The sequence below is a fragment of the Mustela putorius genome, unplaced genomic scaffold (assembly GCF_011764305.1).
Source record: "Mustela putorius furo isolate JIRA1106 unplaced genomic scaffold, ASM1176430v1.1 tig00003988_pilon_pilon_pilon, whole genome shotgun sequence".
NCBI lineage: Eukaryota > Metazoa > Chordata > Mammalia > Carnivora > Mustelidae > Mustela > Mustela putorius.
Window position 1 is genome coordinate 14,478,744 of NW_025422127.1, and position 26,117 is coordinate 14,504,860.

A 26,117-nucleotide genomic window follows, 5' to 3' on the forward strand; every position below is an offset into this window, starting at 1 on the left:
TAGCAGACAATCCATATATACTTGTTAACTAAGGCAGGAGGGTATCATGGGAAGAACCTCGGCCTGAGAAAAGGAGACTAGGTTTTGGGCATAGTTATGTGAGCTTGAAAAAGTCACTTTCTCTTTGGTCCTCAGTTTTCTTACCCATGAAGTCAGGAGGTGGGACAAAAGCAGGGTGGCCAATGGAGCTGCCTGGAGTTCTGTATTTGGAAGGACTGTGTGGTGGGAAGACTCTGTTATCGATTAGCAATGTCTGCCTTGGGCACAGGAAGGTACAGACACTCTTGCCTTTGAACAGTCTAGGGATCATCTCTAAGTTCCTTCCATTCCAATGTTCCATGAGCCGAGGACACAGATTTCAGGAAGCGTGGGGAACCAGGGGCACCTTGAGAAGCCTCCAGGAAAACTTGAGACCCTGATGGCTCGTGAAAGCTTTTTGTATCTCTAGTTCCTTCCCCGGGCACTTCAGAACACCAAGCCTAGTGAAGAACCTCCTCTAATGGAATGTCAGAACAAATATGGTGTGCTCTGTTGTCACTTCCAACCCACCATGTTCCATCAGGCTCTCCGAGTCCAAGCGTGAGACATATCACCATCGGCGTTACCCTCCCAAAGCACAAATACAGGAAGCTGGAACATCCCTACAGCGGGAGCTCCCATACAGCATGATGTGTTTGAATCAGATGGTAGACTCAAAGAAGACCACCCTCCTTTATAAATAAGAAGGTGTGTTCCAACATCTATGGTGTGGTGTAGCAGACCACCTCTCGCCCACAGAAGGAGCTGCCCCAGCTGAGGAGCGAGCGGCCTGGCCTCTGGCTGGGGGCACCCATGGACATCACAGAGGTCCCCAGCTGGACTGCGGTGGGGGACGGAGGTGAAGGCTGTCCACCGTCGTGGCCCTAACAGAGGTTCCTGGCTCCATAGCCACCTGACTGCTGGCCACATCCTACAAGTGGGTCTCCTTCTCCCCAGCTATGAATCCCTCCTTTGCTGGGGAAGGCCCGCCGTCCTGGCTGGTACCACCATCTGGATACAGGCGTTGTTTGGGCTGTGGCAGGCCGGGGTCAGGGGTGGTGAGCTGTCGCAGGCGCTGTGGAGATGAGAGGGGACAGATGGGTGCTACTGGTGAGTAAGGCACAGATGTTTCGTCCTTTTTGTGTCCCCGGGGCCCAGCCCAGAGCCAGACACATAGGGGCCATTGGTAGAATCTGAGTGAATATGGGAATAAATATTTCGAGAAGAGAGAAGACACAGTAGCGTGGTGACTAGGACCAGAAACTGGCCAGGTTCCAGTCCTGGCTCTTACTAACTACCTGTGCAATTGCAGGCAACCCATTTAACCCCTATGTGCCCTATCTGTAAAACAAAGATATTAATAGTACACAGCTCAAAGTAAGTTGACCAATAAGTGCTTATTTTTGTTCTTACTATTACTATTATGATGTGACCAATAGGTCCCTATTATATGAGTAGTAGTACTACTATTATTACTGCTATTGGTACCATCTCCTTCCCCCTCCTTCTTGCCTTGAATGCAGATGTGATGACTGGAGTCATGACAGCCTTCTTGTGACCATGGGCTGGTGAGCATGATGACAAAGACATGCTCAGACAGAGGTGCAGAAATATAGGAAGAGTTTGGTCCCTAATGACCTCTTTCGAGCAGCTGAACCAAATGTCAACAGGATCCATCTCTGGTCTTCTTGATGTAAAAGAAAATAAGCCAATTTGCTTATTGCAGGTTGGGTTTTCTGTTACTTATAGGCCGGATCAATTTCTACAAGTGTAATATCTTTGTGGGACATGCTCTATCCCCTTCTAGGAAGGCATGTCTTAAATTCTAAACAGGGAGTCTTTGCATTGGTTTCCCAGGCAGAATTAAGAGAAGAAAAGAAGCCGGAAGCCTGTGTATGAAATGAACCATGGCAACGGGTTATTAGTTTCCTGGGAGCAAGGGATTTGTACTCTCTAAATCTCTGCCTGGGCACTTCTTTAAGTTCTTGCTGTGACTCAGTTTCCTCCTTAAGCCTCTGACAGTTTACTCTTGCTCAGCTTGCCCACATGATCTGCTGGAGGTCAGATTCTGAATGCCCAGAACCCGAGGTCTCTTGAACGTTTCTGGCAGTGAAGCCATGGGACTGGTCTTCAAAGATTCCATGAGACCAAAGGATGGCCCCACACTCAGAGCTGGGCCCCACACCATCTCTCAGGAACCCCTTTCCATGTACCCCTTCCCCAGGCCCCTACCTTCTTGAAGGATCCCTGGGTCTTCAGAAGGCTGATGATGACAAAGAGTGGGACGCAGACCATGGAGGAGAGAGCCAGGAACCAGCCGATGGAGTAGCCCCAGGGAGGGTACACGTAGATGTTGTTGTATTTGAGAGGGGTGTACTTGCTCAAGGAGAAGAGGAAGGTGGCCTGGAAGGAGGGAGAGGTGGACACAGATGAGACACAGAGTCCTTGAAATTCTCTCTTCACCCACTTCAATGTCCAGGGACAGAGGACGAGTTAATGCACTGTGGTACATACAGAGGTAGACTAGTAAAAGCCATCACAAGCTGTGAGCCAAGGCATGGCTCCCCCGAGGACTGAGATAGGAGGAGCTCTGAGGAAGGGAGGGGAGGTGGAGGAGCCCTAAATCGGCAGACAGAAAGAGACCACTAAAACTGGGAAGCTGGGCAGAGAGAAAGGAATGGGGCAGAAACTGGAATGAGGCAGGAGAACTGAAAGCAAGTGCAGGGAGAACCGACACAGAAAGGGAGAATGGACCAGCTTCCCTGGGTAACTGGATAGGCAGGGAAGGAGCCCAGAGCTCAGGCGTCCTGCTCCTCGTCCCCGAGTCCTCTGGCGGCAGGAGGGTAGCTGGCTGGGCACATACCAGGCAAAGTCCAGGGGTCAGAAAGAGCCAGGAGACCTTCACCAAGGGCCATGGCCGATAGCCAATCATGTCCTCAACGTTGTCATAGAAACGGTCTGCTCCTGCCCAGGGCAGTGGGAGAAGAGTGTGAGAACGGGAGGAGGGAGACAGCTTGTAGATATTCGGGGAGGACTCACTTGGCTTTGCCCTCTGCCCCCCACCCTGTCAGGGGAAACTGGGTCAGGGCACGTGAATGAGCAGGGTCACTGGCATCGTAGCCACAAGGCAGGGAGTGGAGAGGGAGAAGGGGCTGCCATGAAAAACCCAGGAGCCCTCGTGAGAGCTACTCAACCTCCCAGTGCGATCCTTTATCCCCTTGTCTAGGAATGAAGAGCCTAAATCCTAAACCCCGAGGACGGCGTGGGCCTAAAATGGCACCATTGCTACATCCATGCTCGTTTATCTATGCCGCAGAGATGAATTCAGTTTCAAGTCAAAAGAACAAAATGGCGAGGGTCCCGCTATGCCTGCGGAGCACGCCAAACTCACACGGGGCCAGAGAGCCACTGGGGAGGGAACAACAGTCTAGATTCTAGACTCTGGAGGAACCACACCATGTTCTCGGGAAAGCCCGACAAGAGGCTTGATCTGGGTTTGTGGAAACCCTGCCTGGTTTTATGTACTATCCTTCTGTTTCCACGTCTGCTCCAGATCCAGGCCTAGCCAGTCCTCTAAGGAGATAGCCACCGATCGGGAAAGATCCTGGGATGGTCCCCCCCAAGCCCTTCCTCAGCAAAGCAATGACTCCCCACTCATCACCAGGGTGCACGAAATGTCCCATTAGGGCGTCATTGCTTTGACTTCCAAAATTCTCCCCCGGATACCAGCTAATGCTGGGGAGGCATAAACTATTATAGTTCCTCAGCTTTTTAGAACTCACTGTGATGAAGTTTATCAGACTCTCTTTGATAACAAGTTCCGAGACGCAGTAGAGAGAAATCAGAAAGACATCACATGTTTGAAGTGAGACTATAGGAGACATGTCCCAGGAGAGGAAGGACATTAGATAGGAAGGCTCAAGGTAGCAAAATAAAAACCTTCCTACTCACAGTTTTCCTCCTCAGTCCCGCTAAATGGACCCAGCTCCCCACCTCTGCCCAGAGCCTTGTTACATTGGCAGCATGTCACCCCGCCCCAGGGTCCTGGGATATGATGATGCCTCTTCCGCATACTAGCTGTGTGGGCTTAGACAAGAGAACTACCTCTCTGAGCCTTGCCTCCCCCCTGCAAAGGGCTGCTGTGTGGGCTGAGAGATAAGGTATGCCATAGTCAGCTTGTTTCTTGGGATTTAACAGTGCATTGACTCAATGCATAAAGGTTCCTCCCTCCACTGTCACCAGATAGGACGTTCTAGCTCAGCATCACTGGCTGGATACCCCAGCCCGGGTGGGGGGGGGTGTGGTGGTAGAAGACAACAGAAGGCAGAATTCACTCCAGTCTAAGAAAGGAATGTGTAATAGCCATAAGGAGAAAAGCCCCCTCAAAAACACGGGAATGAGTTTCCTGTTTGGGGAAGTATTCAAGCAAAGTCTGGGTGATAACCCAGAAAGGGAATGTGGGGATGTGCGGAGGCTCGGACGAAGCAGCCCTAAAGCTAGGATTCCCACTGGCGAAGGGCTTCCAGCTGCTTCTGTATCAACAAAACTGTTCCCCGTTGTTTCTAATTCCTCTCACCATTGTGGGAAATCGGTTTTGTCCTTACACCAGCTCTGTCTGCCATAATGACAAATGCCTGGGCTCCCAGGGGTGGATGAACTTCCCAGGGCAGCAATACAAAGACCTATAGAAACCAGAGGGTTGGCACATCCCGTCTCTCCTGGGCAGATCATGTCCTTCTTGGAGGAGGGGGCTGGAGGCTCCCCCACGCACTCCTCTCTCCACTTACCGTACACCCAGCTGACGCAGATCACTTCAAACACTGCCAGGAAGAGCAGGCATATACCGCTAGATGCGTAATAATCAAACAGCTGGAAGATATACATCCCGCCCTGCAGAGAAGCCGGGGAGCTGGGTAGGGCCTTGGCCAGGGCGGGCAGGGTACCCGCTCCACAGCGAAGGCGCAACCACTCATCTGGGCACCCCTCCTGCCCAAGCCCATTCCTTACAACTAACTAAAGGGAGTTTTCCTCTCCTGTCCTTGCCTCCAGGCCCCTCATTTAACATCAGGACCACCATTTCTGACTCTTGGGAAGTGTGGGACATACACTTTGTATCTTCCCAGCATCCTCTCTTGTAGAAGCTGTCACCGCCTCACTCTGAGGGTGCTCCTTTCCCTGCTACAGGCCTGAAGCGGAGCTAGGGCTGGACATTCACTGTGTTCTTAAGAAAAGGTCCCTCTCTTTCCTCGGGTGTTGGGTGGGTGGCAGAAGGTAAGCCTGAAGCTCTGCCAGTGCTCTTTAATATTGGGAAGGAAATCTGGCTAAGAATGGCATTCCTGACAATGTCCTTAGAGCAGCTGGATCCAACTATACCTGAAACCAATAACCTCTAGACTTTTCAGTTTCCTGGCCCCCAAAAACTCTCTTTTCTGCTCAAACTGGCTAGCATTTGGTTTCTGTCACAGGACACCAAAAGAGCTAACTCTCCCTACATCCTCACTGTGATGAGGGCAGAGCCTGTATCAGCATCCCCAAGTAGCTGATAAGGAAGGTGTGGCCCCTGGCTCCCTCAACCTGGAGCCCATCCTGCAGGCCACACACACCCCCACACACTCACCTCCGTAACCAGGAAGAGCCCTATCAGATAGCACACGACTGCAATAGCCAGGATGAGGAGCTCTCGCCGCCCACTCTTCCGGAGCTGACTGGGAAACATGTCCACGGAGGCTGTCACCAGGCACTCCACACAGACAAACTGTGGGCAGGAGGGGAGTTGGCACTCACCCATGCTGATGCACAGGAGCACAGGAGGGGGTTCAAGGGCAGAAGTGGGGGTGCCAGTCCTGCCCTGGGACAACCAAGGGTCCCAACATGGGGACCAGAGCATGAGACATGTTCTGTCCCCAAGGCTGAGGAGTGGGGCTGGGATGCTTGAGCTGGATAGCCAGAAGGAGGCTGAAGGGCCATTTGGGAGGGAGGTGTCCATGCATGGGGAAGGATCAGGCCTAGGGGGAGAAGGTAGATGGCCCCCTCACAGAATAGGTTGGTCTTAAGGCCCAGGGTCCTCCAACCAACTGCAAGGACAAGCCCTGGAAAGTGGAGGGGGGTCAGGGGGGAAAGAGATTGGGGGGGGGAGTTCCCAGAAGCGCAGAAGCTGGGAATAGGGTCAACAGGGCAGGGAGGGGTGCAGTGGGGTGGGTGGGGTGACAAACCTGGCTGTCCAGCCCTAGGAAGATGAGCATGATGAAGAAAAGGCAGGACCACAGCTGGGATAAGGGCATCATTGTCACAGCCTTGGGGAACGCGATGAAGGCCAGACCAGGACCTGCCAGGCACACAGAGGTCAGGAGAGCTCTGTACGGGCTCTCACTACCCGCAGGGAAGAGCCTTCTCCCAAGGCCCTGTGTGAGAGCACATGCGAGAGAGAGAGAGAGCGAGAGCGAGCGAGCGCACAAGCGAGCATGCACATGTACACACGTGCATGCGCAAGGGGAATGTGTGTGTGTGTGTGTGTGTGTGCAAGTGCATGTGTGCGTGTGTGTGTGTGTGTTTCAAGAGTAGTTTCTTCCGTTACTCTGCTCTTCTGCTTCTGAGCAGCTGGCTTGACTGTGGGTCTGCCCACGCCCCCTCAGTCCATGCTCCCTCGCCCACCCGTCGTTAAGAAGGCCCTCTTCTGCTCCAAGCAGGCCCCCCAGAAGCTAAACATGTTCCCATAAGCCAGCTGCTGGGACCCCTGCCTGGGACCCTGGAGGATGGATCTGTGTCCTCCCCTCAGGGCCCAGGCAGCAAAGTGGCACTTACCGGACTCGGCCACTTCGGAGATGGGAACCCCCTGCTCTTGCGCCATGAAGCCCAGGATGGAGAAGACCACAAAGCCGGCCACGAAGCTGGTGGTGCTGTTGAGGAAGCAGAGGGCGATGCAGTCCCTGTGGGGCAGGGCGGGATGGCGAGGAGCCAGGGGAAAGAGAGGAAGAAGAGCCACCAGGGAGGAGAGAGCCAAAGACAGTGGAGCAGTGGAGCAAGCGGAGAGAGCAGAGTGGGGAGGAAAAGGGGGAGCAAAGATGCACATGGGGAGGTATGGGAGAGAGAACGGGGAGGGACCATGGAAGGCAAGAGAGGGAGAAGGAGGGAGAAAAGGAGGGAGGATAGAAATTCAGTCTAGGAACTAACGCGGTGATTCCCTGGCCACACTCCAGGAAGGCCAGCCCCCCATCAACCTGCGGTCCCCGGCACCCCACCCCTACCCCTTCACTCACCTGTAACAGTTATTGTGGTACTTGTTGTAGCTGCCCAGGGCGGTCAGGCACCCCTGGCAGATAGCAAAGGAGAAGAAGATCTGGGTGCCTGCGTCCATCCACACCTATGTGGGACCCCAAGAAAGTGGTAGGGGGTGGGGAGCGCCCAGCCTTGGCTCCTCAGACCCTGCTGGTCCCCTGGGTGTGCCCTTGGAGTTGCACACTCATCACCGTCCACTCACATGTCACTTCACAGGCAGGGCCATTTAAATGCGGTTCTGGGGGCACCCAGGGGGCCCCCACACTAGGATTTCTTGAGTGGAGGGGCTGGGCTCGGAGAAGGCAGGGCCCAGAGAAGGCAGGGCAGAACTGAGAGCATCAGGCTCACTCCACAGCACTGAGTGCCTTAGGCAGCCAACACATGGGGCCAAGAGCCACTTCATTAGAATATAAGGAAAAAACCCAGGACTCCTTGGGGAAGGGGATAGGGGAGTGCAAAGAATGTGCTCAGACAAATCCTATAGGAGGAAATCAAAATGCGCAGTAAATCTGTGGGGAAGGGGAGGAGGGAATTAAATTAAAACAACAAAATGATACTATTTTGATCTCTCAAATTAGATCAAAGTTTAAAGCAAATTATTATGGAATCTCTCATGGGCCCTGGAGGAAAAAAGGGTGTCCTCCAATACTGGTGGAGAAAGTCTCCATTTCTCTAAAGCCAGTACATTTCAAGAAACTTAAACGCACATCCTCTTGGACTTAGTGATTCCAGAGACTGTCAAGAAATAATCAGAGATGTGGTCCAAGATTTAAACACAAGGTGTCCATTGCAGCTGTATATGTGATCATTTAAAAAAAAAAATGTCCGGACGCCTGGGTGGCTCAGTGGGTTAGGCCTCTGCCTTTGGCTCAGGTCATGGTCTCAGAGTCCTGGGATCGAGCCAGGGATCCCTCTGCTCGGCAGGGAGCCTCCTTCCTCCTCTCTCTCTCTCTCTCTGCCTGCATCTCTGCCTATCTCTGTATGTCAAATAAATAAAATCTTAAAAAAAAAAAAAAGCCTGACCTAACTGTCCAAGAATAGGAGCAGATTGATGACACCTGCCCCACATGTAAGTGCTCAGAGGACACGGAGCCTGGTCTGTCATGCCCACTGCTGGCTCCATTCTTAGAGCACTACCTGGCCCTTGATGGGTCCTCAGTACATTCTGGATGAATGAGTGACTGAACGGTTGATAGATGGAGGACACAGTATAGGCAAGTGTTTAAAATGACATTTACAAATGAATTTAATAATATGGAAAATGCTTACAATATAATTTAAATGAAAAAAGACATATTTCTACAAAATTATCTCAACTATATTAAAACACACACACACACAACTAGAAAAAGACTTGGAAGGAAATCTAAAATGCTCATAGAGAAACAGCTAAGTGGTGGGATTTCAAGAGATCTTTAATTGTTCTCAATACGTTGCCTTTATTTTTTTTTTAATTTTTTTAAAGATTTTATTTATTTGACAGAAGGAGAGCACAAGCAGGGGGAGCAGCAGAGGAAGAGGGAGAAGCAGGCTCCCCACTGAGCAGAACCCTGAGATCATGACCTGAGCCGAAGGCAGAGGCTTAACCAACTGAGTTCCTGATATACTGCCTTTAAACCAAAAAAAAGCAACCAGAGATTTTCAAAAGTACGGCTGTGGTTTGGGGTGGGAGACAGCAGGGAAAGGTCCCCAGCACAGCTCCTACCTGGGGGTCCTTGAGGCGAAGCAAATCAGGCTTCAAGTAATAAATGATGCCCTCAGAGGCTCCGGGAAGGGTGACGCCACGGATCAAAAGGATAATCAGCATCAGGTAGGGAAATGTGGCCGTGAAATAAACAACCTGCAGGGAAGCATCCCCAGGTCACTCCTGCAGGGGACACAGACGCCAGGAGGTGCCAGGGAACCTCCGGCTGTCCTCCTGTCACCCCTCCTCAGGCAGCAAGAGTGGCCCCCATCTCAGCGTCAGATGCCTCCTTAGAGATGCCGAGAGGGGTGAGCACCTGTAACTCGCCCCAGCTTCCTTACAATTTCTAGCGGGTCTTGGGCTGCAAGGCCGGTAGATTGTGAGATGCACACCAGCAGGGCAAGGACAGAAGAAAGACGGGGAGAGGCACAAGCTTCCAGCCACAACATTTCAAAGGCTATTTTAAAATCTGGAATCTGGTCTCCCGGAATCCCTCATCCTGGCTGTTCTCCTTATGCCCCCTGGTGAGGGTAGGTCTCGGAGACAGAGGGGGAGCAGATCCTCACAGTGACCTGTGACAAAATTTACACTGCTTTTCCAGGCTTAAGTTTGGGGGAGCAGCAGTGGCCTGAGTTCTGAGATATGGAGACACTCCAAGGGGTCCACTCTGCCCCTGACCGAGCTCAGCTCCTTGTCAGAGGTGATGGCGATATCTGTGTTATTATCGCCATCACTAGTTTTATTAATATTACAACAATCCTGGGGATGGGAGGGCTGCCCCCAGAACAGGCTAATCGGTGCAGTCAGTATCCTGTCTATTCCTGGCTTTTTAAAAAAGCATGAAACCTCAACCTCAGATTTCCTGGGTTGGAAATAATGGCTCTAATTTGAACTCTCTACACACACAATAAGCACTGTTGTCCATTCTTGGCTTGAACCCTTTTGACGATTGGAAACTCACCACCTCAAAGACAGTTCTGTTTGCTGGTTCATACCACATACTACAAAAGGCAAGTCATAAAAGTGTACGATGCTCATTGTGTCATGTACACACATAATTAATACAGATGGACACAGACATACACATAAAGGAAACTAGAAGACAATACAATGAAACATTAACGGGGACTCGTAGATCCAAATGGCCGCCATGCTGGCTGGTACAGTGATTAAGGGGACTTCTAGGTTTCTTATTTCAATCTGTATGTTACTTACGTAAATGGATCTTTTATAATCATATTGAAAGAGAAAGTCTTACCTTTCTTACCTTGGACTGAGTTAAACTCTTCTTACCATTTCCCCTGTTCTCACCTTGCCTCTCCCTTATACTACTCTTTCTTTCAGTTCTCCAGGGGGCTTCTTTGAGTGTCCCAGGGCTTCTGGGGGCCAGAGAGAGCTTACCAGAGGCCAGAACACCTCACCTTGCCCGTGGTCTTGACCCCCTTCCAGATGCAGAAGTAGCAGATGACCCAGGCAAGCAGGAGGCACAGGGCCAGCTCCCAGCGCAGGGCCCCCAGGTCGTGGATGCCTGAGGTGATGCCCAAAACACGTCTCCTGAGGATGGAAAAAGAATTAACCAGGTAGCAGGTGAAAGGGTACAACTTGGTGTTTGTCTTCAAGTCTCTTGATTCTTAGCGCTGACCCCACAGATCTCATGTTCCAGGCTTCCCCTCCCCATCCCGCTGCACCCCCTCTCCCATGGCCATGCCATGTTCCCACCTGTGGTCTGTATGCCCCTGCTGTTAGAAGACCAAATCACGTAATCCCATAGGTATCTTTGTCTTTCTAACCATCCAGCTTTCTCTGTTGTACAGAGAGAGATAGAGAAAGAGAGAGAGAGTGAGGGTGGTAAGTAAGGCATGGACGAGCAGATGGAGAGTAGATACTTACATGGGCAGGTTGAGATACAAGTGCATGGGTATCAAACAGGGGGGCTGACTGTGTTTTAGCACCCTGAAGAGCGCAGGGAGCAGTGGAAATGTGTGCACGTAAGTGTTGGTGGATGTGTGAGCTTTGGGTGACATGGGGACATACGAGCGTGCAGGTGCAGGCAGACACGTGTGAGTGTTGGTAAATACGTAAGGGTACAGGCGGACCTTTGCGGGCATGAAGCTGGACACATGTGGGCGTGGGCAGGTGGACCGGCGTAGTCACATGGGAGGGTGGAGGTGCGAGTATGGGGTCGGCCGATCTCTGCGGTACCAATACGCTCACCTTGGCCCATTTCAAGCTACCCACATGACATCCCTGAACACGGAGCTGGGGAGTGATGGGCACCACCTGCTCTTGCGAGCCGGGGCAGACCACTGGCCAGGCACCAGGGGACACATGTCGGTAGGAATGAAGGTGTAGGTAGATCCTTGTGGGGGTGGGGGTGGATTGGTGCAAGGCAACAAGATGACACGGGTAAATGTGTGGGCCTGGGCGGACACGGGTGGACTCAAGGTCATTGGGAGTGTGTCAGTGGATGAGTCCAGGTAGATGCGAGTGTGCCCCCAGGTCCCAGTGGTGTGCAGGTCGGGGAGGTGGGTAAGCACTGGAAAGTGTGCACAGAAAGGCTTAAACCCTCCCTCCAAGTCCCGGGTCTCGGACATCCACATCTCCCGCTTGGGGCCCCTGGCACATGGCATCCAAACCCAGCACCTACTCCCAGAATTCCATGACAGGCGAGGTGAAGTTCTCGGAGGGGGTGGCTGTGCGGGCTCCCGAGCCGTTCAGGAAGTCCATGCAGTGCTCTGTTGGGGACAAGGGGGGCTGGGCATCAGCTAGGGACCAGATGGGGAGAGATGCTCTGACACTCTGGTCCCCTCTGACCCTCTGACCTTACAGCCTGGCAGTCCCCATCATTCCCGATCCCAAGAGCTTCCCTCAGAGCCCCCATTTCTTAGGAGTTGTCCACCCAGGTGGTTCATGGGACCAGCCCCCCTCCCCGTGTGCCTCATACAGCTCTTGTTCCAGGGAATCTGGCTGTGCCCTGGCCACCCCACCCACCAACCTCTGACACAGACTTCAGATCCCTCCTCCACCCCCATGACTGGCCCACTGTCTCTCCACTCGACACACAAAGGGACTGTGTCCTACGCCTGCTCTTCCCCCCAGTCGGGCTGCTGTTCCCATGGTCAGTTCCTTCTCACCCTTCAGCCCTCAGCCATCAATTTTCCTCCCGCTGTTGTCGGGTTTCTGCTGCTTCTTTCACCCGGTGCAATTTGTAATTAATTATTTGATTAATTGGTCTGTTTCTCCCACGAGACCATAGGCTCGTGGAGGGCTGGGGCCACGTGGCTTTTGCTCGCCCTTGGGTGTCTAGTACATCCAAGCTGGGAGAGGCCCCAGCCCAGTGGCCGAAACGATGGATACCTGTGTTCCAGCTATTGGTACAGGTTGTCCAGGGCAGCTCAGAGGTAAAGGAGCTGAACAGGTAAAAGAGGGCCCAGGCGAGGATAACGATGTAGTAGATGTTCAGATAGGACTCGATGACCACAGATGCCAGACCGATGCCTGTGTGGGGGGTGGGGGGCAGGGAATGGGGAAGCAGCAAGGAAAATCCAAGAGATCAAGTTAGTCCAGCAGAGCCACACGGAAGCCTCCTGCAGTGGCTGGCCAGGGACTGGGAGCTACCCGAAGAGACTCACCACATCTGTTTATTGGCCTGAGAAGCCACAGACAGCACATTTTTCTAAGAAACCCAGGCTACAGAATACCACAGTTTGCATTCTTCCAGTTTTGCAATACATGTTTGAACATATATCTTCTTTTTAATTTTTTTTCTCATTATGCATAATTTACTTAACTTATATCCCCCCTTTTTTAAATGAGATAAACTCTGGAAGGATTGCCATCCAGAAGCTCCCTGTGGTTCTCTGGTGATAAGATTTCAGTTCATTTTTTTAAAGTTTTTTTTTTTTCCTTTTGTCCATCTGCATTTTCTAGTTTTTCTATGACAGTCACGCATGACTTGTAAAATGAAAAGGGGCAGGAAGAACAGAGGAGTTATCTTTTGCTCAAGGTAAGAGCAAAGACCAAAAGAAACCAGCAAAGAAAAAAAGAAAAAAGGAGAAGTGGTCACCATGGAGAACCGAGAGCCTGAGTGGATCTCAAAATGCCAGCTCACAGGGGAGCGAGGGGTAAGAGTGTCCCCCAGAGGCGCGACCTGTGCACCCAGGTCTGACACAGGGGAGCAGTCTGGAGGCTGGCTGTGGGGCACCCCTCCCGCGCTCAAACCTATCAGGGCTGGGAAGGAGCAAGGGCAGGCACAGTGCACCACCCCCACCCCCCCTTCCTGCCCCGCCTGCTCCTGCAAACGTGGGATCTTTTCCACAGTCATTTTAAAAGTAACACGTTGCCAGAGCAGCCGTTAGTCCCGAGGTGCGAAAACTGGTGGAGAAGTGGGCGCTGTGCCCTGCCAGGGCCTGCCTGTTTGTCCTGCGTCCCAGCACCGCACCCCGCCCCCGGGCCCCAAGTCCTGGAGATTCGGCTGGCGGCCCGGGAAGCCGGTGCTCCAGAAGGATTTAATGAAGCAAAGCCCAGAGGCAGGTCGGAAAATCAATGCCAACTGTCCACAAAACCTGCCTTTAGTCGGGCGACTGTCCACAAAACCTGCCCTTGGCCGGGCGAGCCCACCCTGATTGTCTGTTCCCATGGGCCTGGCCACCTCGATTGGAGGCCCCCCCATGTTTTCCTGCGTTTGGGTCTCCGCACAGCATGTAGGCGTGGTGGGGGAGGGCGCCCTAAAGCAACCGGTTGGGGCCTCGGGAGGGGTGGGGCCGGGGGCTGCTGATGGAGCGGAGGGTCCCCGGGGAGCCCCTCAGCCCTGCAGTTCTGAACGCGCACACACAGACACTCCCAAACAAGTGGCCACTGTGCGGCCACTCGTCTCTGCCGCTGCCAGAACGTGCTGTGCTCCCACCACCCAGTAAACACCAACCTGACCCAGGAGGAGGCAGCGCGCCAGAGCTGATGTGTATGGGGGGGGGTTGCCCCATCTCTGAAGGGAGGGATGATCTGGGACGGGGGGGGGGGGGGGAAGGAAGCTTGTGCCTGTGTGTAAATTGAGGGGGAGGGTGGGTGAGCACAGGGTGTGCCCTCCCATATGGGGAGGGTGATCTGTGGGGTGGGCGCCCTTACGCAGATGGAGGGCAAGGTAGTAAGCAGCCTTGGACCCTCCCACCAAAATAGGTGCACACACCTTGAATGCATCTCTCCCTGAGACCCTAGGCCTCAGAGTCTGTCTCTTATACTTGGAAAAGAGGGAAGGAGCAGCAATCCTTCCCTCCAACCCGCATCTAATGATCGGTTTGCTCACCCTATCTGCAGTGATCCCCTCGGAGAGTTAGTCGATACCTGTAGGAGATTCATCCCTGGGTCCTAGGGATAGAGCCCAGCTGTGTGGGACATTGGGCGACTCCTGGGGTCCAGAGCAGAATGCTGAGAAACTACTCTGGCTGAAGCCACAGCACTCCAGCAGGACCCAGCCCTCATGAGTAGAAAGGTGTGCAGGCCAAGCTTTGCCCTGCCCCAGCCACTTACTGCTGCTCCTCCAGAGGTCCCATGGGTGCCCCAAGAGGAATCAGCTAGCCCCAAACTAGCCTGGTCCCTGCAGCCAAACCCCCAGTCAGTGGTCAGGTTTCCCAGCTGCTCAGGAACCAGTAATTTCCCCCCATGCCCGCCTCTGCCCAGCCTACTAAGCTGGGCAGTAACCGCAGATAGCCCAGTCCCCGAGGCTCTCTCAGAGACTGATGTGAGGGGAAGAGTCCTCTCCTCATTTCACCTAGGCCAGGAACCCCTCAGAGACAAAGGTTGGGTTTCCCAATGGCCCCCAGGGGACTGGCCCAATCAACTAAAATTGGAGTGGGGGAAAGACACCCCAAGCTGCTCGCATTAGCCAGCAAATCCACAGAGAGAACAGGAGCGGTGCCTAACCGAATCCCTAACCTAACACAGGAAATAGCGTTAATTTTCAGCTCAGGGTGACCTGGGTTCAAATCCTCAGTGAATGATCTCATTTTCTCATCTACAAATAACTAAGTGAGTTATTACTAGAGGATCCTATGAGGAAATGCACATAAAACCCAACAGGGGCTCAGTAGTTGTTAGCCATCGTCATTGTCATCGTCACTATGGTTATGGGCTTCGGTGGCATGTCTGCGGCCGTGCCATATACACGGAACAACTTTTCAGGAAGCTGAGGAAGATGAACCTTCACAATTCCTCACTGGCAAGGACCCCTTCCAGGCTCTGTATCTAGTTTTGTACTGGTGATTTTGTATTGTCTTTCTTGAGGAGTGCCTTCCTCCCCAGGATCTATTAAGTTTGGGGCCCTCCAAAGTCTGATGACACTTCCTTGTGTCCCCCACAATAGACGAATAAGAAGGTGGTGGCAGGGAAGGAAAGGGGAGGAGCAGCGGAGGGATGGATTCTCTTGGGGGCCCAGGTAGGAGGGCAAAGGGGAACACTCACCCTGGAGAAGGGGGCAGATCTTTCTCCAGGCTGTCACACTGCCTTGGCTGGTGTACTGGCCCAGCGCCACCTCCAGGAAGAACACCGGGATGCCACAGGTGAAGAAGAAGATGAAGTAGGGGATGAAGAAGGCTCCTGTGGAAGAAGGGGGGCAGGGGCTGAGTCCTCGACCCATCTGGGAGACCAGTGTCCCACTACTCGGCACCTGTAATCTCCCTCCCCACCCTCCCAGGGGCCCGTGTCGGCTTCCTCTTGTCTATGAACAGGGACGGGCAGAAATTTTCCAGTCTGACCCCACCCCCGGGATAGGAAAGACCTTTGAAGAAAAAGGAGTGAATATTTAGGTGGAAATCCTAATAGATGCCCAATTTATTTTCTCAGTGTGCTTCACAAACTTAGTCCATTTATTATTTTTGGAACCAAAACATATGTTCTGTATAATTTGATATGCCTGTTAAATTATCAAGTGTGTTACATTTTAGAGAAAAACAAACAGAGACACCTCAGAAAAATTATTTTTCCTCTAATAATTTTCAGATTTTTTTTCCCCCTCCACCAGGCCCGGATCTGAATTGGGGTCCCAGCAGAGAAGGCTTTTCTGCTCAGGCCAATTCTCGGGTGCGGGAGTTTCGGCAGTCCTGTGATTAGGTGCTGACTCACAGAAGGCCAGGCTGAAAAAGCATCCAGCAAAGTAGTGAATTTGGAGACAACCCTAAGCCACCAATGCCCACTTCAGTCTCTAAGACATATACGTCACTTCAGAAGAGTAGCCGGGGGTGAACAGATTATTGTTTTCTGCACCAAAATAACCCTTAGCACTTACGGAGTGCTTACTGTATGTGAGGCTCCACCAACTTCCGAATCCTCACAGAACCACCTCCCACGGGGCAGGTACCATTGTTATCCCCATTTTACAGAGGAAGAAACTGAGACACCAAGCCAGCTGGTCTGATCCTGAGTCTGTGCTCTTACCCAAACTACCCACCTTCCTTTGTAGGAAAAATAGAAAGTACGAAGGGGAGAAAAGGAAAAAAACATTGTATAGCCTTCCAATATTCTTATAAACACACACACACACACACACACACATTTCTCTTTTTTTGGCCAAAACGAGTACCTGCCATACATTCTTGATAATTATTTAAAAACATATCATGAACCTATTATATCAATAAATGTAGACAGCATCATTTCAATGGCCGTGTTATATTCCAACATAAGCATCTGTCCTAGCTCATTTCATCTGTACCTCCACTGGCCTCTGGTTGTTTCACTGCAAACTCCACTGTGATCTGCGGCCCACATCCTTGTGCATTTAGCTAACTGGCTCCTTCGTATAAATTTCCAGTAGATGAATTGGTAAGTCAGAGGGAATGTACTTTTTTTTTTTTTTGCTTTATTTGGTGGTAAAATACATACAACATAAATTTTACTTTTTAACCATTTTTAAGTGTACGGTACAGTGGCACTAAGTACATTCACTTTGTTATCCAATCACCACCACCATCGGTTTCCAGAACTTTCTCAGCCAGCCCAATCTGAAACTCCGTAGCCATTAAACACTATATCCCTATTCCCCGCCTCTCCCCAGGCCCCTGGTAACCATTGTTCTACACCTTCTCTATTGTTTTTCTAGATATCCCATATAAGAGGAATCATACAGTACTTATGTTTTTATGTTTTTGTCTGGCTTATTTCACTTAGCTTCATGTTCTCAAGGTTTCTCCATGCCTTTCCACGTTTTGAGGCTGAGTAATATTCCCTCGTGTGTATATATCACATTTTGTTTATCCCTGTGTCCATTGATGGACGTTTGGGTTGCCTCTACCCTTGGGCCTTGAACACTATTTAAAAGTCTTTGATGTGCATTCCCAAATGGCCCTCCAAGCCTCTCCTACCCATCTGCACCACCAGGAGCAGAATGAAAGTGAAGAAGAAGGATCTGTGAGCCTTCTGGGCCCTCTAGAGCCACAGCAGCCAGTAATTCTCCAAGTCCTGAAGTCCTTTGTAACCCCAGCTTTGCCTGGAGCAACACCCCTCACTCCAGGTTATGTGGCTTAGTGGGTTACAGGGGTGAGGCTGAGGGGCAGTGTGCGGGGTTCTCCCGGAGGGTGCTTTACCGGAAGTCTGTGGTGGCATGTGACTCATGGGCCCCTTCCTGCTGACTGTGTGGAGGTCCTTCCCTCTCCGGAAGGAGAGGGCCTCAGCCCTACCCTTGGCTACGTAGACTTCTGCCCCACTGAAACTGGGGAGAGCTCAGGAGGTCTGGAGCCGGGCCACCCTCAGGCTGAGTCGGCCCAGGCCTGGGCCATGGCAGGCAGTGGGAGGAAGTTGGTCCTCCAGCGCCTACAGGCATCCATTCTTGGCTTTCTCCCTGGGTTTTCAACACACTATCACTGCAAACATCTTCCTCTCCAATGAACATCTGAGAATCCTCACTCGGGGAGGCTGACCTGGCCCACAGTTCTCTTGGCATGTGCCCAGGCTCTGGGCCCGAGCAGCCGGGTGAGGCCCCCCAGGGATCTGTGAACATAGAGCAAAGGGAGGGAGACTTTAAACACGTCCCGAGTGTTTATGATGACTCGGGACGTGTTTAAAGTCTCCCTCCCTTTGCTCTAAGGTATGCCTTATTATCTCTGCCAAGCACTCACTCCTGAACCACTAACAATTTGAAACTCAGGAGTCATAAAATTCTCTTTTGGGGTGAACCCTTTTTTGACGATGACCTAGTTTGGTGACACCCTGTTTTTTTTGTAACCAAAGACATGATTACACCAATAACACTATTTTTTTCATCCCTCTTGAAAGATTTACCTCTATAGAACCGTTGGTTGACTAATTATCAATTCATTATGAACTGATTAATAGATCAGCAAAAACTATATATAACAACCTTAAAAAAAATTTTTTTTTTTAAGCCAGAGTGCCCCCTGCAGTTCCTCATGTGGACGCTTGACTACCTTATGTTCTCCTACAAACAGACCCAAACAAACAGAGAGCTTGTTTGGAGGTTCTAGAAGGGGAACGTTGCTACTCCTATATCCTCCTATACAGAAGAACGGCCCTCTTCTCTTGGGGAAGGTTGTCCTCTTTAGACCGAGCAGACAGCTTTGGGAAGGATGCATGTGGAGTGGTGAGGGACAAGGGGCCACCCTCCTGGCCTTCCAGATCAGCCGAATCAACCCTGGCGACCAATGAGGTGAAAAATGTCACAGCCAGATCGCCCTCACATCCTAACTGCTAACTAAGGATTTATGGTCAGCTCGAGAGAAACCCTGTTATCACAGCGAGTTCATAAAATTCTAGCCTAAAGCAAAAAGTCGACACTTGAGTTGGTCGGTGAAGTCATGTTCCCATGTAGATCCATCATTACATTGTCTGAAATAAGGAAAACTACATGCCTACTTTCCTGGACCCCCAAAGACCAGTGACCTCAGATTGGGACCCCTGACCTTGCTCGGCCTCTCATGTGTGGGGAAATAAAGGAGACAGGAGAGAGGGGTGGTGAGGTGTCCTCCCCGGGCACTTAGGTTGGGACAGAGCTGACACGAGTACCTGGACTCCGCCCAGCAGCTGCGTTCTGGCACTGCCTCTTCACAGACCACCCAAGCTCAGCCCCGTGTCCCTGCTCACTGTCCTATGCGCTCGTCTCCCCACACCACCCCATGGCCAGGACCGAGGTCACAGCCAAGGGCAGCCACCAGGCGGGACATCGGCAGGTACCTGAACCCGAAAACCTGTCCCCTGGACCCTCTTTCTCCCTCCTTTTCAGATGGCAGGGCGAGTGATGGGCGAGCTGGGAGCCAGGCAGCCAGGGTACACAGCTCCCAACCACTTCTACGATCTTGGGCAAGTCACAAAATATCCCAAGGAGCCTCTGTGTGCTCTGTGAAATGAGGGCTCAGCCTCCATCATCTTCAGCTGGAACATGAATGCCTTGCATGTCCGTGAAATTGGCCTGAGACAAAGAAACAAGTCACTGACCCTACCACTTCTCCTCACCTCCCCTAATCTCTGGCCAGCATTCACCCGCACTCCACAACCTCGCCCCATAGCCCTCACCTGCCAAGAAACCCCATTCCTATTTCTTTGGAGCCATTAGTTCAAACACTTGGTAATAACAACTAAAAGCTTTGAAATACAGAAAGGTACCTGTAGATGCTCAGTAAATACCTGTCGAAGTAAATATGAGGGGCTTGGTTGGGTAAGCATCTGACTCTTGACTTCCGCTCAAGTCACAATCCCCTGGTCATGGGACTGAGCCCCATGTCAGGCTCTGTGCTCAACAGGGAATCTGCTGGAGATTCTCTCCCTCTCAGCCCCTGTCCCCCTCTCCAAAATAAATAATCTTTTTTAAAAAATTAAATATGAACAGTGTTTAGGACTTTGTAAACAATGATTATCTTTAAGTAGGAATGTTTCTTCTTTTTACTTTTCAGGAAAGTTTCAGGTTTCCCAATAAATGTGTACAATTCCCACAAGAAAGAATAAAGGTATTTTCAAAAAGCAATGATGAATCTGTCCAGTCACAAATAAATTCATACAAATGGACACTTCCATTTGCATGAAAATGCCAAATAGGTAAACCTGTAGTCACAGAAAGTAGATCAGTGATTGCCAAGGGCTGGCAGCGAGAGGGAATAGAGAGACTGCTAATGCCTTCTGGCCTTCCTTCTAGAATGAAGAAAATGTTCTAAAATCAATTGTGGTGGTGGTTGCATAATTCTATGAATATGCGAAAAACCTTTAATTGTACCCTTAAAAAGATTGAGCTGGCCCCTTCCCACCACACCCCTGCTCATTTTTACAATCAGTGCTGAAAAATAATGAAGTTATGTTTCTTTAATTTAAAAAAAATCCGAGAGAAGGTCATATTCCTGTGCTCAACTTCTTCAACAGTTCCTATCTCTCTCAGAGCAGAGCCTACAGGATGTGAGCCCTGTTACCTCTCTGATCTCTTCTCCTACTCTTCTCCCCCTCGGGCACTGCCCTCCTCACTGTTCTGCAAGCAGGCCAGGTGCACTTTCACCGCAGGACCTTTGCCTTTGCCTTCCCCTCCCTTTGGAATGGTCTTCACCTGCTCTCCATCCCCAAGACTCACTCCTTTACCTCCTTCAAGTCACATCCTCAACGCAAGCTTTCCTGGCACCTTACTTCACCTTTCAGACCTTTCCCCCAACATTACACCCAGCATTCTCCCACCCCCATCCCTGCCTGGCTTCTCACCCTTCCACTCCTCACTATTCAGCATATCATGCATTTTACTTCTTTGGCTGTAGTCTGCACCCTGATCTAGAATATAACACACAGAATGTGTTCTGGACTGGATCTAGAACAGCACCTGGCACAGGGCAGGGCCATAATAATACCGGCTAAATGAATGGCTCCTATCAGCAACCGACGTTGTACACCATCATGAAGGACTATTATTATCCTGTCTTGTTACATACTCAGATTCCTCGGTCCTGCCCATGACCTCCGTTTACCCTTCACTGTGGCCCTGGGAGATAGCATCCCTCCTTCACGGCGGAGGACCCCCAAGGCACAGCCAGAGCTCAGACCCCGGCCCTCTGACTCCATCTAGCCTCCTTCCATTTCATCACACCGCCAGGCAGGAGGCACCCAGGTAGGCCCTGCCTGGAGGTCAAGGCACAGCTCTCCCCACCACGCCTACCTCAAAATGAACTCACCACCTCCATTTTTGTAGCAGAGATAGGGAAACCTCCAGACATTCCCCAGCCCAATGATCTCCCCGGCCACTGACAGCACAAACTCCATCTTGTTGGTCCACTGTTCCCGATCCTTCACCTGGTCCTCGCCTTCCTGGTTCAACATCTCTCCCTCCTCAGGGAGCCAGGAGACCACAGGAGGCCCGTCCGCGGGGACTGTCACTTTTCTGTCCATGGCGACGCGATGGACCGGGAGGCCGCAGAGCAGGACGGTGAGACAGGTACTGCCAGGTGGGGGGAGAAGGGGTGAGCTGTACCAACCCGATGCGCACCCTCCACCCCTGCTTTCTCCCTCCTAGGCTTTCATTATTGTCGGAACATGACGGTCACATTTCCCTTTGTAAGAATATGGTTTAATATCGTCGGGGTATTGCTTTTCTTCCCAAACTCTTAATGACATTTACACCGAAAGTTACACTTTGCTCTTGTGACTCGGAGAGCAAATAAGGAGCCGATTTTAGTTTGCCCATTTTGCAGAGGGGGAAATCCAGGCCTTGACAGATGAAGGGACTTGCCGATGACCGTATAGGAGTAGACTGGGAGGAAAAGGCTTGAGGTCTTTTATTCCGAGTCCCCTTCTGATATTAACAGCCAGCCACCATCCCTGCTTGCCTGTCTGCCCAGCTGTCCAGTGAGTGGCACCTGCCCAGCCTCCAGCCTCCAGGCCAGAAGGGATCAAAGCCTGCCAGGGGTGACAGGAGGTCAAAGGGCAGGTGTGGCCCAGCTGACAGCATGGTCTTCCTCTGGCCGGTTGTGTGCTCATCCCTGTGCCAGGGAATCGATCAGCTCCGGGTAAACATGGGAGCCAGCTAGCTCTGGGCGTCTGATTGGGAGGGAAGGAGAAGGTGGGGTCTTTAAATAAGGTCAGAGGAGACCTGGGATTGGTGCCAGGACCAAGCACAGGCCTTCGAGGGAAACCTGGTTCTTCTCTCCCCATCGTACCTCTGTCCTGAGAACAAGCAAGGGGCTCTGGCGGTCGACCCCAGAGCAACTCTCACTGGGCTGGGTGGTCTCCTCAAGGGAGACCCAGATGTGGCTAAGCATGACAGTAGGTTACTGACCTTCCTGAGTCCCTGCTCTCCTAAAGAGCCCAGAGCTCCCTGAACTGCCAGGAAAATGACGTGGCCTCCCTCGGTTTTACTCTGCCCCTATCGCTGTCCATTTGTCAACCTCCAGGAGACAAATTGCGGCACCGTGGGATTGTACCTGGAGTCCTTGTTTGCCTTCCCCCCCCCCCCCCCCACAGGCACCCTGAGGCCACCTCCGCCTTGGCTCCCAGGGAGCTGCCAGGAGGAGGGGTCCGGGCTCCAGGGGCAAGTACCCACCCAGCGCCCCTCACCTCCGGGGGGCGCTGGGGGAATCAAAGTGACCCGAAGCTACCAAGTGCTCCTCCAAGGCTCTAGGGAAACACAAGGGATTCTTTTTACTAAAAGAAGCGTCTGTGTTTATTTGTTAGTCCTTTTAACCCAGGCAACAGCCCAAGCCCAAGTCAGTTAGAAGGGCGTGGCAGGAGCCATTTGAGGTTATGGAAATTTTTGAAGGTGACTTGGAGGGTACGGGTTATCCCAGGAACGGGAAAGCCTGTCGGGGTTAGATTCTGGTATGGGGACCCACTCACAGGCTTCCATGGCAAGTTCAGCCCAGGAAGCAAGATGAAGAGAGAAGCACCTACTGGAAATCAGAGGTGTCCAGCCTCCCATGTAAGAGAGGAGGGAGGGAAGAAGGCTTCCAGGTTCAGAGGAGACCGTCGGACCTTGGAGGCTGGGGGAGGCTTTGAGAACCAGAGTGTCAGTTTGGAAGAACGAGGCAGTTTGGCCCCGGGGAAAAGAGTTGTTGCTACCTGAACCAATGGTAGACGGCAGACATTGCTACAGAACTGGGGCTTAGGCACCCAGAGGAGTGGCCCCGGAATCGTTATCAGGCAGATGAATGGATGAATGAATGAATTCAAAAACATTAATGGAAAAAAGCACCGGACAGGAAACCCAAGGTCTAGTCCATTCCTAGCCTGTAATAACATTAATAAAAGTTTAACATTTGACTAATCCTTGTGCCCAAAATCCACACTTCTTCATATACATTATTAAATTTCATCCTCATTAAAATCTTTGAGTAGGTATTACTTCGAATTCCATTTTATCAATGAGGAAATGAAGCTCAGGGAGATGAAGGGACAGGACTCGATCCCCTGCAGGTGTTCAGTAAAAACGACTTTTGAATGATTTGAAGAAACTTACAGATCCAATAAGTGATGGAGCCGAGTCTCTAACTTGCTGTGTGACCTTAGGCAACTCACAGGTCCTCTCTGGGCTCTCAGTCTCCCTGGAAGAGAGAATGAGCCATTCAACAGGGGTGCTGGGAGGGTAGGGGATAAAAATAAGCCTTTTCTTGCCAAGCCATAGTGTAGCTTAGCTCAGGGTAAGCCCAAGCACAAAGGTCTCCAAGGGGGAGGTCAGGGGACAAGCCTTCCTGTTATCAAACCAGAAGCACCACGTGAGGGCCAAGCTGTTTGCAACAGTAGAAGGAGGGGAGACCTGGTGGGGACAAAGAGTGAGCGAAGGGAAGACCAGAAGCGAGTGCAGAGTGGGAAGCAGATCTCAGAGTCCAGTTTGGGCACAGGGTTTGGGTTGTGTCGGGATGGGGGAGACCAGAAGAGAACACATTGATGAGCTGATACTGATGGAACTTTTTTTTTTTTTTTTAAGGTTACTGGAAAGATCATAATTTATGGGTTAGAGTGAAAAACCGGAATGGCAGAATGAAAGCATGAGCCTGTGGAAAGGGAAGCTGGCCCCGAGCCATGGCAAGTCAAGGGGAAACAGTGCAGCAAGTGGGATTCAAGTTAGACTCAGGGAAGAAATGTCAAGGCAGAGGTCAGACATAAACACAAGGTCAGAGATCTCTTGTGGGGGTTACTTTTAAAAGCCAAAAGGACAGCCTGCCCCCCTACCCTTCTCACTCCGTCCCCACTGTGCCCTTCTGCCCCTAGCCCACTTGCGAGGAATAAACAAGTGCTATCTACAGTCAAGGTGACTTCCAGAGATCTCCCCCTTCCCAAGATCTCCCCCGTCACAGCCCTGCCACCTCTCTAGCCCCTAGAACCCGCTTCCCACCTCTGCTAAGCTGGAGCAGGGTGCGGGGGGACAGGCATTGGAGCTCACCACATGTCAGTGCCCTCCAGAAGCAAAGACACCTACACCCACACTGGGCTCAGTGCTGCCCATGGAGGAAATCTTCAGGAGACTAGCAAGTCTAAAATTAACCGTTTACAGGAGCTGGGCATGGGTCAAGGTCTAGGAGGAGGAGGTCTGGTCAGGGTCTAGCGGAGGACCAGACAGGTGGAGGAATGCTGCTCACCACCATGCCGCTGGGATCCCAGCTTGGCCCCATCTCCCTCCCAGTCCAGCACAGGAACAGCCCAGCCCCAGACCCGCCGTGGGGTGGCGGCACGGGATGCCCCAGCCCCTGCTTCAGCCCACACCCACATACCAGTTCCCATTTCCGTACACACACTGGTGCCATTCCCGTCACGTCCCTTTGCACACACATACCTGTGTGCATGGCACCAAAACCTGACTCCTGCTAGTCCTTCACACCCTGTGGGCTGCCTGGTTCAGCTTGTGGCCGCCCGCCCCTCCCCAGGGCTCCCTGTTGCCCTCCTCTGGCACAAGCGTGCCCACGCCTCCCCATAGCCTCAGCTGGGGCAGCTTCCTCCTTCTGGGAGACACTTGGCGTCCTGCTTGCCCTGCTCGGCCCGTGGGGAGGGAGGGAACCCCGCATCCACATGGCTAATTGCAGGTCACGAGTCTTCGGGAATGCCCAAGGTTTGTCCCGTCTGCTCTTCGCCCCATCTCGCTGGGCGCTGTCTGCTTTCCCTCCCTCTCTGAGTCAGGTGATCACCCCTCTTTCCCCCACTCCCTGGGACCAGCCCCCAACCTCTGGACTTCCCCAGGCTCGTCCCTGAGCAACGTAGAAGCTGCGGGTGGCTTGGGAGAGCTGGGGTGATGCCTCTGGTCCTAAGATTCCCCAACATCCCACTTGCCTTCTGCCCCAGTCTCTTATACAACAGATACACACAATCCTACAAAATCTTGCCTCCCAAGATTCACCCCTCCAGCTCCTCTGAGGCACCTCTAAGGGACTGCGAAGGCACAGCCTGTCCTCCACTTCCTGCTCACCTCAGTCCCGATCTTGGCTCCCGTGGTCAGCTCAGCTCCATGCCTCCAGTACCCGGCACAGTCCGGGGGACACTGCTTACAAGAATGCCCACACCGCCGAGACTTGAGAGGGGAACCAGCTTCCACCTTTGCTCCTTTTCCTGTTCCTCCCAGCTCAGAATCCCGTCTGAGTTGTCGTCCCGGAACTCCCAGACAGAAAGCAGCTGTGTGTGTGCGTGTGCGTGTGCGTGTGCGTGTGTGTGTGTGTGTGTGTGCTCAGTCATACGCCAGTGTATTGGGAAGTGAAGGGACAGAGAAACACCACAAGCAACAGGAGGGACTGAAGCCAAAAGTTTGTGCACCAGGATTACAACATCCAACCTCAGGAAGCCAAGTCCTCTGTCCCCAGTCCCCCACCCCCAGCTCCCTCCCTCTGTGGGTGCCCCCCAAACTGTCCCAGTGGACGCTGTCCCAAGACGACCCCTCCAAACGGCTCGGACTCTCATCTGACCACATCTCCCTCCTTTTGTCCCTCCCGCCTTCCCCCTCCTCACCTTGCCCCTCCAGTGCCAGCTCCTTCCGAGGGAGGTGATGAGGGTGTGCGAAGCAGGGTGCAGGCTTCTCTCACCAAAGCGGTAGGATGGGAGGCACCAAGCCCCAGGCTGGAAACTGAGAACCTCAGGAGGGGAGTTGGCCTCACTGACGAGGGCTCAGGAGGAGGGTGAATCACGCTCTGGAGTTTTCCACCAAGTACCTGCCCTCTGTGGTTTCAAGGCAAGGCTCTGGACCTTCACAACC

At 52.2% G+C, this 26,117-nt stretch overlaps 1 protein-coding gene across 14 annotated transcripts; it reads right to left on the reverse strand.

The window, feature by feature from the left end:
* On the reverse strand, window positions 1–26,117 carry SLC6A12 (solute carrier family 6 member 12). Of its 14 annotated transcripts, none has more exons than XM_045071614.1 (16): window positions 24,520–24,551; window positions 23,400–23,484; window positions 21,124–21,386; window positions 15,434–15,568; window positions 12,335–12,475; window positions 11,625–11,712; window positions 10,399–10,531; window positions 8,999–9,133; window positions 7,275–7,378; window positions 6,820–6,914; window positions 6,231–6,343; window positions 5,636–5,773; window positions 4,806–4,908; window positions 2,882–2,982; window positions 2,251–2,421; window positions 1–1,093 (listed from the first exon to the last, which is right to left on the reverse strand). In XM_045071614.1, the coding sequence occupies exons 3-16, from the start codon at window positions 21,335–21,337 to the stop codon at window positions 950–952; spliced, it is 1,815 nt and encodes a 604-aa protein (XP_044927549.1). In that variant the 5' UTR covers window positions 21,338–21,386; window positions 23,400–23,484; window positions 24,520–24,551; the 3' UTR covers window positions 1–949. The 14 variants fall into 14 exon arrangements, 13 of the variants coding, with proteins under 13 accessions (XP_044927549.1, XP_012901914.1, XP_044927555.1 ...); XM_013046460.2 differs by having other exon boundaries at window positions 6,820–6,944; XR_006604256.1 differs by lacking the exon at window positions 1–1,093 and adding an exon at window positions 4,595–4,700 and having other exon boundaries at window positions 2,283–2,421; window positions 6,820–6,944; window positions 24,520–24,565.